The following is a 13,360-nucleotide window of genomic DNA, read 5'->3' on the forward strand; positions in this document are numbered from 1 at the left end:
ACCTAAGCGAAGGGGAAATCGCAGGCGTCAAACTGGGATTTAGGAAAGCGTGCCAAATCTCTGGAAAGAAACAAACCAAAAACGAAAAAGAAAAAAACGCGGGAGGGAGGGAGAAGCTAAAAGACATAATATAAAACCCTTCCTACTTTTCATTAAACTAATGCTGATTATTAGGAATTTGTTAAGAGTCACATTTCTTCACCACAGTTAACTATTGGTGTTTATGTTTCAAATGTACTTTGAAACAGACCTATTAACAATTCCCCTACTACTAATAGTGAAAGAAATCTCCTCAATGTTTCAAAATGGAACTCTGCCATCTGCCTTTAAAAACCCAAGACAGCAAACTACAATTTGTTCCAAGCATCAGCATCCACTACAAAAAGTAAGGAATCAAGAAAGCAGAACCATTTTCACAAATACATGTATGAACAATCTGAATTCAAAAGTGGTTATGTTTATGGATGCTCAAATTATACTGAAACAATGAACTGGAAAAAAAAGTGAACATGTGCATGCATATTTAGTATAAAATCTTCTGGGGCAACTTCCCACCCAAGCTAGAAATCCGCACACAGGAAAAATAAGGCGTTTACCCTACTGGGAAGGGATGAGGTTGAGTGGGGGAAAAAATTACAACTAAAGACATTTTTTCCCCTGTTCTTTATTCTTTCTCAAAGTCAAATAGAATAACATTCTAAAAAAATGGGTGGTAGAAAGTCAAGAGACTTTACCTAGAAAATTTTCATTTACTTCTGTAGGACAAGGCAATTTTATGTAGATCTAGTGCAAAACATTAATGCTTCCTAGTATCTAAACCTTTATTAAAAACTATATTTTTCACACAACACTCTCCTTTCCTTCTTGGCATGCAAGATGACTTGGCTCAGTACACATAAAAGCACAATACCTCTCTGGGCTTTGCTATTCAAGCCAAATACAAACGCACAAAAATCTGTTAGCTCTCCCAAATTCTAACCCAGGCACGGAAGATTTTTGAGGGACAGGATCTACTGGAAGAAAAGTAGTTCCTTCTACTATTCTTGTGGCAGAACCTACTTTTGTAGGCCTAATTTCTAAGTTAAATGTGCGTGTGCATATTTTCCCATTAATCACGACTGAATGGTATACATATTTGCTACATTACTGTTTAAAATGCCCAGATGCTCAAAGTTTGAGATGACACGTTAGGCTAAAACCATAATTTACTTACAACTTACAAGTAAGTCACAATGACTGAATTAACGCTACAAGCAAAAAGCCATTAAGTAAATAAGGTACCTAGGACACAATGGTTGGACCACACCATGGGCTAAAAACTAAGTGAGGGAAACTTTACTTAACTTTTTGAGCATAGTAAAGCTTATTTCAGGTAGGACAAAGAGACTAAGTAGTTAAGACCCTACCAGGCAAATATTCGAGCCTCTTTCTCTTCTTTCTGGGAACTTGGGTACATCATTATTTAGTTTTAACTGTATTAAGCTTTATATTACAACTTTTTGAGACGGCTGTAAATCAAAGTTTGATGATGCATTTGAAGAAACATTGGAAGTTGTCAAAACAGGATTCAAGGTCAACTGTGAGGCTGCTTGTCACCTGACCTAATCCAAAGCTAACAAACCACATCTCTCAACCCTTTCACATGGAGCTTTAAGGATTGAATCCTAAGTGCTGCCTCTATCTCCCCATCTCTTGTAAAGATAAGAGTGCATCAACTTTCCTATCTTAAAAGGAATGCTGTTTTAAAAAGAAATATTGTTTTTTATTGAAGAATGAGATGACGTATCCAATAATCACAACCTACCATTCTTTCAATAACAAAAATTGATACAGTAAACTACTTGACACTTATTTCTGGATGTAGTTGAATTTACATTGGACATCAACCACATCATAACGATGCTTTTTTAAGAATATCAATAATTAAGTTAGCAAGAGGTCAGTGCTATATTACAGCTCCGCTTGATTTCATTTTTAAGACTAAATTAGGAACTGTAGCTAAATTATTTGTGTAAAACACATACATCTACTATTCTATTATATATTTTGCTATGGCCAAACATGTAGGTATTCCTACTAGCTAACTCTCTGCTACTCTCAATTTTTTTCCTTCATCCTAGATACATAATTACTTTCAAATAAGAAATTAAAAATTAATCTGGTCAACACTAATCAAGGTAATACCAATAAATGATATCAAAGGTTCTAAATGTAAAACCAGTTTTTATGTAGCTCTTTTCCCATCCCAGCCCCTGTAGAGCAAGCAGCACCAGAATAATTTGTAGAAAACTGTAAAATTTCCATGGTTATGCAAAACAAAAAAATAGTGTAGAATGTTTTCACCTAATTTATCGGAATCGCAAAAATAAGCTTTTCTTACTATTTTTTAAACATATTATTTTCTGTTAGTGAAGATTAGACAGATGACCAGTTATGGCTAGGACAAGAATTATGAAGGGCAGGATATAAATGTTTCAAAGAAATAAGCAATCTCACTTGCGGTAAAATAACATGAATGACCCAAAAATGACTTCCAAGATAATAAAACTTCATAGAAATAACGTTCGGACTAAGCACATGATTTTTTCCTTGATATGAAATAACAGTTTCTGAATAGCAGGCCTTTATTTCATCAAAACCACCTGCTTATCTGTTACCATCCCAATGAGCTGCATTTCTGGAGCCTGACCCATGAAGTTCTATATGCATCTTCTCTCTAACGTCCCACTGCTTTTAATGGTATTATTCTCAGGACAATGCACATTGTTATTGCCTTTAAGGATCATTATAATGAAATATATGGAGATAGGCCAGGGGTAGGCAACCTTGGCTTTTATGACTCGTGGACTTCAACTCCCAGAATTCCTGAGCCAGCATGGCTCAGCATGGAAACCTCTCCCTTTCCCCTCAACATGGCTGGCTCAGGAATTCTGGGAGTTGAAGTCCATGAGTCATAAAAGAGTCAAGGTTGCCTACCCCTGAGATAGGCCCTTTCATTATAACATTATTCTTTGCTACTGTCCCGTTAACAGTAATGTGTTAATGCATTATATAGGAATGTATAAATATAAACTGGATTCTTAAAGTGGGGTTCAGCGTATCATGTTTTGCATTGTGAATCTAAATTAATATGTCGTCAACTCACTTGGTCTAAATTATGGATTAGAGATAGTTCTATAGAGTTCACAACTTTCTCACACTGCTGGAGATTTCAGAATCTTTTCATAATTTTGAATCCTTGCTGTGTCTTTAAATTCACAGAATCTAAGTAGACTATGCAGGCAGCCCTCCACTTATGACCACAGCTGAGCCCAAAATTTCCATTGCTAAGGGAGACAGCTGTTGAGTGAATGTTGTCCCATTTTACGACCTTTGTTGCCACTGCAGTTGTTAAGTTAGTAACATGGTTGTTAAGTGAATCTGGCTTTCCCGTTGACTTTGCTTGTCAGAAGGTCACAAAACGTGATCACATGACCCCAGGACACCGCAACTGTGATGAATATGAGTCAGTTTCCAAGTATTTGAATTTGGAACAGTCGTTAAGTGTGAAAAATGTTGTAAAGTCACTTTTTGCACTGATGTTGTAACTTCGAATAGTCACTAAGTGAACTGTTGTAAGTCGAGGACTACCCGTATCAGCATATGAAATTACCTCCCTTTTACTATAGTTGTCTCCAACCATGAAAAGTAAGGGTGAGAATGTTGGTCTTATTATTGCCTTTATACATTTCCATAGTTTTATCAAGCTTTGCCTGTTATGTTTTTTAAATCCTCCTTTGTATCTCTCTGCTATATCATTGACTAAACCAGCTCCTTCCAAAATTGCCATTCTGCTGTGTAGAAATTTTAACGAATCTGTTAACCAAGACAGACAGCTTGCTTTATAATACAGTTTAAAATCTGGAAGGCAAGGCTACCTCTTGCTTTAGACAGAATTCTTTTGTTTAGGACTTTCCCCACTCCTTGTGGGGTTACTGATGCTGCCTTGCTATTATTCTCAAGATCTCTCAGAAATTCCGACTAGGGCATTTGAAATAGATCATTTATCCTGGGTAAAACATTCGTTTGAATTATTGCAATTGATCTTAATCAAGACAGTTTTAGGTTCGTCCACCTTTCCAGATCTTTTTTAATCTACTGCCATAATTTGATACAGTTATTTTGACACGTTTCTTGACTGTTTCCTAGTAAATGCAAACTAAGTTATTGTGCTGAATAGACTAACAACCAGATTCTTTGTTTGCAGAAAATCCCTTCTTGTGATAAAAAAATATTTTTTGCTTTCTGAGCACCAATTTTATATCCCAAATATCCTATTTATGGATTATGTTCATTAACTGACTTTTTTGCTATTTGTAGTTCTGTAAGAATTAGTACATCATCATCTATATAATATTTGAGCTTACATTTCTCTCCATGGATTTTGAGACCTGTTATTTGCCATCTCAGATTTTTTTCTTCCAGTATTTCTACTGCAAAATCAAAGAGAGTGGATTTATTTGCCTTGTTCCTGTACTGACTTGAAAAATCTGTGGAGGGTACTCCATGAGATGTAATCTTTGCTTTTTGCCATTGATATATACTTTTATCTGAAGCTTGAAATGTTTTTTCTGGGATCCATTTTATTCAGTACTGCTGGCATGAATAGCCACAGCAAATTATTAAAGGCTTTTTCTGCATCTAAGAAAATTAGAACAGCTTTTTAAAAAATTTATATGTTCTATGGTGTTGCTTATGAACATTCTGTTGTCCTTTACATTTTTCTTTAGGAATGAAACCAATTTGGTCAGTCTATATAATGCCTGAAATATATTTCTTCAATCTATCAGTTAACATTGTAGGGAAAAACTTATAACTTAATCTTATAACTTATATGTAACAAGAAAATCAGTCTACCGAATATGATTTTAGTTTCTCGGGATAATTTCCTGCTTTATAAATCAGAGCTATATGTGCCTCCTCCCCCCCCCAAATGTTGGAGGTATTAGCTTTGTTTCTTTATTATATTTGCAAATATTCTGACAGCTCAGTATTATAAAGAATTTAAAAAAGATCTATCAGCCCATCTGAGTCTGATGCTTTTCCCAATTTGTTTCACTGCAGTTTTTGTTTCTTGAAGTTGTAGGTGTGCTTAATATTTGCCTACATTGGTCACTATATACTTTGATGAACAACTTCTTGACATACTGCATTTATTTAGAGTAATATCATCAACATTGCTCTTACAGCATTAAATTCTTTAAGAAAAGCTACTAATTCTCCTGTTACTTCTGGTCCTCAGTGAAACAACTGGATCCTTTTCTAATTACTGATATTCTTTGTGTTTCTTTTTTCTGAGTTAATAAGCTAATAATTTCTCTGTTTTATTTATATGTTCAAAATTCTTCTTCAAGGCAAATTTTATCTTCTTCTGTAACTCTTTGTTTTAATTAGATTTGGTTGCTTTTTAGTTTCTTACAATTCTTTCATCAATAGTTTGTCTGGGTTGTTTTTGAAGTTTTTGTTCTAATTCTCTTATTCTTGTAGAACAATACCCATTTTGAAGTCAGTGCACTACCTATTAGCTGCCTTCCAGATCTATCTGAAATTGCTGATTATTTCTTCTGTAGCTCCATATAATGTGGCATTTGGTTAGAGTAGTACTTAAAAGTTAGTGAACCTTTTTGAATTTTCAACATTTCTCCATCAACATGACCTAAAGGTGGTTTATACAAGTCCTAAAATTAGATAAACAGAAAATCCAATGAAACCAATGAGTCAAAAACACTTGAAAATATGTAGCTATATGGATCATTTTCCTCAATAAAGAAAAAAACCTTTTTGACTCATTTGTTGTTATGCGGTTCAACTTAGTTTTAGGACTTGTGTCAAGAACAGATCATGTTTTAGATTATAGGTAAAGGTAAAGGTTCCCCCGCACATGCGTGCTAGCTGTTTCCGACTCTAGGGGCCAGTGCTCATCTCCGTTTCAAAGCCGAAGAGCCAGCGCTTGTCCGAGGACGTCTCCGTGGTCATGACTAGACGCCAAAGGCACACGGAACGCTGTTACCTTCCCACTGGAGTGGTCCCTATTTTTCTACTTGCATTTTTACGTGCTTTCAAACTGCTAGGTTGGCAGAAGCTGGGATGAGTAACAGGCGCTCACTCTGTTACGTGGCACTCGGGATTCGACCCGCCAAACTGCCGACCTTCTGATTGACAAGCTCAGCGTCCTAACCCACTGAGCCACCGCGTCCCTTGTTTTAGATTATATTTATGCATAAATATTGAACATTCAGAAGGGTATACAAAACTTTGAGCCCTACTGTACTTGATTCTAACTTTTTTTTTACCCTAATACTTTTGTTCAAGGAGAAAAAAAGAAAAAAGAAATAAGCATAGAAGAAAGAAATCTCTGTTTGCATGTCCTATGGAGGCCTACCTGTTCTTTTTGAAGTTAGTATGGAGAAAATAAACCTAACAAACAAAAATGAAGTTGCACCCTTTTCCTCCCTGTTTCTGGACATGATCAGGATCAACCCCAGTTTTTGCTTAATCCTATCAGACCTAAACTGACCTTCTTTGTCCCCTGCAATCCCATCAAAATAAAGAATAAAAGCTTCTTCACCAGCTCATGCACAGCCCAAGGGCAGCCCTTACAAGGAAACTACAACATAGCAATCATTCCATCTTCCATCAATCGATAACTTAACATTCCATCTCCTTCAAATATGAAATTCTGCTGCCCTCTTGAAAGGCCCATTTTGCCAAACAATAGAAAGAAGTCATCCCAAATACACTAACAAAAATTTGCCTAGCTACTCCAAATTAGCTAGCAAGTCAGATCCCTGGGTTCCCCACCTTATTATAGCCCTATAAAGATCTTTTGCTTTTCCATTGTGCAGGGCCCCTCTTTCTTGTAAAGCAGACGTCCAATGATTGTTGGAATAAACATCGATCTTCTCAGTATGGTACTCCTTCTTCAGACTGAATCGATGACAGCTTAGCTTTTTCAAAGGAATGCATTTTGAAAGACTTTCTTTTGCAGTTATTAGTCTAAATATCAGCCTCTACATGCAAATTCCTACATGGACATATATTATAATAAAATCAAACTTTTCAAAGTCTATGTTCCTCTTGGCAGTGTCATATATATTACATGGCACAAACCAGTTATACAGGATTTTTATGGTATTTTGGAAGCAACCTGATTTCTGTCATAAAACTGCAGATATGCAAGTCCAGGATGGCATCTGTAGATACCACAGTGCTTACACTTTTTTAGTACTTAAGAAAACTCCTTTTTTAGGTTATGTGAGTGGAACTTTAATCTTTATTTTTCCTGGATTCAGTGCAAGTACATAGCATGAATTATCTAATCAACCAGGGTTAATTATGACAATGGCCTAAGATATGACCTTGCAGGCATGCAAAAAACTGTGAGATGGAATGTCAGGTTTTCAGAGGCTTAAGTCTGCAGCTTATTTTTTTCAGGACAATAATGGATTTAAATAAAAAAATTCTTCCCATGGCAAAAACAGAGTTTGAAAAAGACACAAACATGTTCAGTTAAATCTAGGAATAAACCACAGAACATACATTCTCATTCACTAATTCAATTATAGTTATAGGACAATAAAGCAAAATTTGAAATAATGGCTTGTTGTCCTATAGATTTTAGATTTGTAAGCCAGTATTGTTACTGACCTAAAATAAATGGCTTATTCAAACAAACAAACCATATTGTGGCTCAGCATGACATGTAAATCCAACCAATAGATAGACCAATACACCACCAAGCAAAGTGGCATTAAGCTTTTGATTCTGTGCAATATATTAGCACACTATTCACTATTAACACTATAATTTTATTATATCTTTTCCTCCTATATTTACAGTTTATTTTATTTCTCTTTTTTACTGTTAATATTTTTATATTAACATTATAGTTCACTCTGAGATTGTTTTATCAGTGGAAAGTAAAAAAATCCTATAAATTAAGTGAACAAAAGCCCTGACCTATGAGGTTTAAATCTGGATAGTACTTCATAATCAAAAATCATAATCATTTCAGCAGCTGAAATGTTCTCCCTTCTTTAAATAGTTTTGTCCAAATTGATAGCCCCCAGGACTTTACAAAAAAGTTAGGCAGCCACAAACTAAATTAAATGAAAACTCCTTTAGTTAGATAGCATTTTTAAATCCAATGAAAATATGTAGGAAAGAGCAGGTTTACTTTGTTATACTTAGATGCTCCATAAAACTTTCACCTACACTCTTTTAAAGCAAGAGTTCATTCTATGTGGTATGTTACAAATGTATTAAGGTATCTTGAGAAAAGAAGTACAAGGTAACCATTCAAAATTAAGAGAAAATATTTGTTTTCCAATCAGATTTATTAACAAATATGTTTAACTACTTGAAATATGAGGCTGAACTTGAATCAAGACTAAAGTTTCCCAAGTTTATTCACCATATAACATGGTATTGTTTTTCACCTCGTGGAATATTACAAATCTATACATAACAGGGGTCCCCAACCCCTGGGCCATAGCCCATTAATGGGTAACAGCCCATTTGGAGCCCGGGTGTGCAAGCAGCTCCATTTACCCACCACTCGCACAAATGGAGCAACACATCCACGCACCTGTCATTTGCATGGAATCATACCCACCCACCCTGCCGGTCCACAAAGCTGGAAAGGTTGGGGACCACTGTACTATACAAGAAGCCCTACCATGCCACAAACATTTTGGCAGAATCAAGTTGGAGCCACATCAGTGAATGCAATGTGCGACTCACCCACCATTTTAAAGGGCATGCAACCATAACTTTCAACGCATCCACTTACACGGGGCAAATAGGGTACATCATGGGTTCTACAACTTAAAAACCAACCAGATCAGATACTTCACTTTGTATAGCCAAGCCACACTTGTTTGCTTTAACCACACCTCCTCCATGTGCCATCACTCAGAACGTTCTCAGCTCAATCTTTTTGGGTGTAGCATTTCCCCATCATTAAAAGCTGTGTGAAAACTTGGGCAAAAACACCTCCTTTACTTACCTCATGCTGTATGCCCCAGCACCTAGCTCCTGGCCAATGCCAGAAAGGCTGGCATCAAAATCCTGAACTAGGCCTGACTCGATGACTTCATCCGCTAAGGGCAGCTTCAGAGCCCAAGCCATTTTTGAACAGGTTGCAGCAGCTGGCTAGCTAAGGATAGACAAGCAACTCCTCCAGAATCTCCAAGACACACTAGGATGCCGCCGTCGGGTCTCCAGCCACCATGCCCACTCCAGAACCACCTCTTTTAAGACAAAAAAAAAAAACAGAGATATATGCAGAAAGTGTGGGAGACCCCTCCTTCTCCTTCACCATCACATGCAGTTCCCTTAGGTGCAGCTGCCCCTTCTCGCGGTGTTTGTAAACAAGCCCTACTAGCAAACCCCCTTCTCCGCCCCTTTTAAGTTTTTGCAAAGGTTCAGTCTGCTTCCAATGGAGGCGAGCAACTCGGGTTTGCTCTCCGATCGCCCTCCTGCAGATCTCCGCTTCCCTTGATTGCAAAGCGGCCGCAGCCATCCACAAGACACCCCAAGTGAGCAAAAGCCCCCCAGGCCTCTTTTGGCAACTCTCAATCCCGAGTCGGCCACCCTCGCGGATTTTGTCCGGCTCTATTCAGTGGAGCCACGCGCCAACGCGGAGGGAATCCCATTGATCAACGCGCTCCCCCCCCCCGTTTATATGCTAGCCCAGTGATTTGGATTATCAGCCACGCCGAAGCGCGGGGACTCCCGCAAACAGACCCTCCTACTCCCGAGGCCCCAAGCCACCCACGCTTCCGGGCAGCATTACGTTAGCCATCCGATCCCTTCCTCTGCATGCACCTAGTCTTGCCCCGGCTCCTCTAAGTTGCAACCCAGCAAATCGCAGCACGGCAGAGGTCCCCGCTCTACGGAGCGCGGGAACGGCCTTCCTCCAGCCCGCCAGCCCCAAAGCAAATTAGGCACCTTCTCTCCCCCAGCCCTGAGATCCACTCAACATGGAGGCAGACGGAAAAAGACGACACCGGTCCATGCAGCAGGCCAGCCCGGGTACCGCGCCGGTCCCCGCCCCCTCCCTCGGCTGCCCAAGCCAATCGGAGCTCTCTCTCCCGCCCACTCTTCCACTTGGCCAATCGAATCGTGAGAATGAAGCCCCCCCCCTAACTCCCCTGCTTTCCACGCCGAGCCAGAGCCTGCGGGGATGAAGTAAGGAGAAGGGGCGGGGCTTTCCGAGGCTCCTTAGGTCCCGCTCTCAGAAGCCTAGGCAGCGTTGATTGGGCGGGGGCGTTCTTCCGCTCGCTCCTAGAGCCTTGGTTGTGTTTAGTCTGGAGCGGGAATTAGGCGGGGGTGGGTGGGTGTTATCCTGCGTTAAGCAAAATCGGTGAAAGCAGACAGACGGAGAGGCACGCGCCGAGGCTATACTTGCTCAGTGGGAATGCTTCCCTAAGCATACGATTACAGTGTTGTGAATCTTAAGTATGCTTAATTACGTGATTCAACGAAAACTCGAAAGGCAGTCTGGTGTAGTGGTTAAAGGCACTGGCCTAGAAATCAGGGGACTTGAGTTTTATTTTATTTTAATTCCATTTATATCCCGCCCTTCTCCGAAGACTCAGGGCGGCTTACAAGCTTAGCAGTAGCCTTCATTCTATGTATATGGCTGCTTATTAGGGCTTTCACACACACACACACACACACACACACACCCCAAGCGGCATTATTACAAAGTCAGCTTAATTGCCCCCAACAATCTGGGTCCTCATTTTACCTACCTCGGAAGGATGGAAGGCTGAGTCAACCTTGAGCCTGGTGGGATGCGAACCTGCACTAATTGCAGGCAGCTGGTGTTACTTAAGGAGTTCTGCTTCTGCCCAAGGCATGAAGCCCAGTTGGGTGATCTTGAACCAGTCACTTTTTCAGCCCTGGGAAGGAGACGATGGCAAACTACTTCGGAAATCTTGCTGAGAAAACTTGCTGCGACTTGTCTAGGAATCAAGATCGAAGGGACCCCCTCCGAGAATAAGGCTCATCCTTATGCTTAAGGCTTATGATTTTAGGCATGTCTATTTTAGAGCAAGTCCTACTTAAATTACGGAGAGTGTTTAGCAAGGGGTACACATGAGTCATGTCCGTTAATGCGTGTCTTGCTTGTTTGGTATATATTCATTGGTTGATTTGATTTGCATTTGAATATTTGATTTCGTTCTGTGATTTTTTTTAAAAAAAAGAGGGAAAAGGTATATGCTTTTGTGAGGTGCAGTTTTCAGAAGGTCATGCCATAATTTTGTTGCTTTTAAAGTTTGTGAAGAGCCCTTCCCAATTTATGGCTAACCAACGCATTTATGCTCTGTAAAATCTCTGTTCTGCCACATCCCCATTGTGGTACCTTTGTCCCACCCTCCATCCTATGAATGAAACAGCCTTAGGCACCAGTGTAAAACTGCATTTTTATGCTTGTTTTGACAACATCCAACAGCACTCTCTAGAGGTAGGAAAGACTTTGTCACCCATTATTTTGGAAGGAGATTACGGTACTTAAATCTTCCCTTAAAGAAGAAGAGAGGATATAGATCAGCAATGGGACACTGGGTTTCATAACAGCGTAGCTTTCAGCTGACTAAAGGATGAGTAGAGAAATTCAGCTCAGATATAGGTGTGTGAGCCAACCACAGCTAAAATTCTGAAATGTTACTGAAAAATGTTGTTTTTGTGCTGTTCTTATGTATGGGAAAGTTCTGTCTAAACACACCCCTGGACTTATGCTCAGATCTTCCCTAAGAGCACTGCTGCTTTCAAAGCATTTTGCACACTTCGGATAACATTTGTCTTTGCAACAATTCCTTGAGTCAGAGAACCGAAACTGAGAGGATTGTTTGCTTGAGGGCATGGAGTTTATGGAGAGACGTGCTTCTCAATTTTATGTTATACTAGTTATACTATTATACTGATAACGTCAGTGAGATGAAATGAGAGATAAACGAGTTGTTTCCAAATGTGGGTCTTTTTATGATTTGGCCTCTCCCTCAATCTTAAGCTTGTTCTTTCATGGTCATTGACACAATGCTGCCACCAACAGGTTGTAGTGTGGTCCCATCTTCATTAGTCCTTGGTGAAGGCAGAAGGATATATCAGGGGTAGGCAACCTCGGCTCTTTTTATGACTCATGGACTTCAACTCCCAGAATTCCTCAGTCAGCTGAATCAGGAATTCTGGGAGTTGAAGTCCATGAGTCATAAAAGAGCCGAGGTTGCCTACCCCTGGGATATACTGTGTTTCCCCAAAAATAAGACTGGGTCTTAATTTTTTTTGCCCCCGAAAGAGGCGCCAGGTCTTATTTGTGTGTGTGTGTGTGTGTGTGTGTGTGTGTGTGTGTTTTATACTCACCTCTGGCACCAACAGCCACGCCCAGACGGTCCACTTCTTCTGAGTGAAGGAGCAGCTTCATTCTGCAGCTGCATTCCGGCCTGCATTTTGTAGTCAGGCCTTTCCAGAAGGCCTCTGCAGCTAAATACTGAGCTATGGATTCAATCCATAAATTGATTCTCGACTGCATAGGTCTTGCAGAACTGAGCTATGAATTGAATCTATAGCTTGGTTCTCGGCTACAGTGGCCTTCTGGAAAGGCCTGTGACTGAGAAATGCAGGCCTGGCTGCAGAAGACACCGCAGATGAAAAAATGGGCCGGCGAGGAGAGGCATGGCTCCACCTCCCCCACCCCTATGCTAGCTCGATTTTTAGGTCTGTGCCTCACCCCAAAACTAGGGCTTATTTTTTTGGGGGGGTAGGCCTTACTTTTGGGAAAACATGGTGTATATGTGTTTGGAAAAGCATTCAGAACTGAGTTCAAAATGTTCCAAATCAGATACTCAGGATAAGCAGAAATGTGGCTCTTATAATCCTTTACCCTTCCTCAGTTGTGAGAACACCTGGTGGTTTTTTGGTAGGAACAACTGTAATCTTCCCATCTTCTTCCCTCTTCAGCCAATACAGGTGATTTGTTAGCCTTCGCTGGATTTTTTGATCATGTAGTTTGCACACCTTTATATATGGCATATATAATCAATAAGGGCATCAGGAATACAACATGCAGATAGTCCTAGACCAGGGTTAGGCAACCTTGGCTCTTTTATGACTTGTGGACTTCAACTCCCAGAATTCCTGAGTCAGCATGGCTCAGCATGGAAACCTCTCCCTTTCCCCTCAGCATGTTAAGCATGTTATATGTTAAGGAGAAGATTAATGAAACAGATATTGATGTATATTTGAAGAATGCTAGCATCCCGGTTCTCACACAAGAACAAAAGGAAGAGATTAATCAATTGATAACAGAAGAAGA

The 13,360-nt window shown here is 39.8% G+C and overlaps 1 protein-coding gene across 4 annotated transcripts in view; it reads right to left on the bottom strand.

Annotated features, from left to right (window-relative positions):
• TFCP2 (transcription factor CP2) overlaps positions 1-10,056 on the bottom strand; it is a 53,922-nt gene extending 43,866 nt beyond the window's left edge. For all 4 annotated transcript variants that reach the window (XR_014491181.1, XM_083352461.1, XM_083352460.1 and 1 more), the window contains exons 1-2: positions 9,991-10,056; positions 9,047-9,290 (exon numbers count right to left, since the gene is read on the bottom strand). Coding sequence is in view for 3 of the 4 variants with exons in the window: in XM_083352461.1 (XP_083208587.1) it covers positions 9,047-9,168 (122 nt within the window). In the remaining variant the exon portion in view is untranslated. The remainder of the gene's footprint in view (positions 1-9,046; positions 9,291-9,990) is intronic.
• Positions 10,057-13,360: the final 3,304 nt, after the last annotated feature.

The sequence above is a fragment of the Vipera ursinii genome, assembly GCF_947247035.1.
Source record: "Vipera ursinii genome assembly, chromosome: 2".
In the NCBI taxonomy this organism is placed as follows: domain Eukaryota; kingdom Metazoa; phylum Chordata; class Lepidosauria; order Squamata; family Viperidae; genus Vipera; species Vipera ursinii.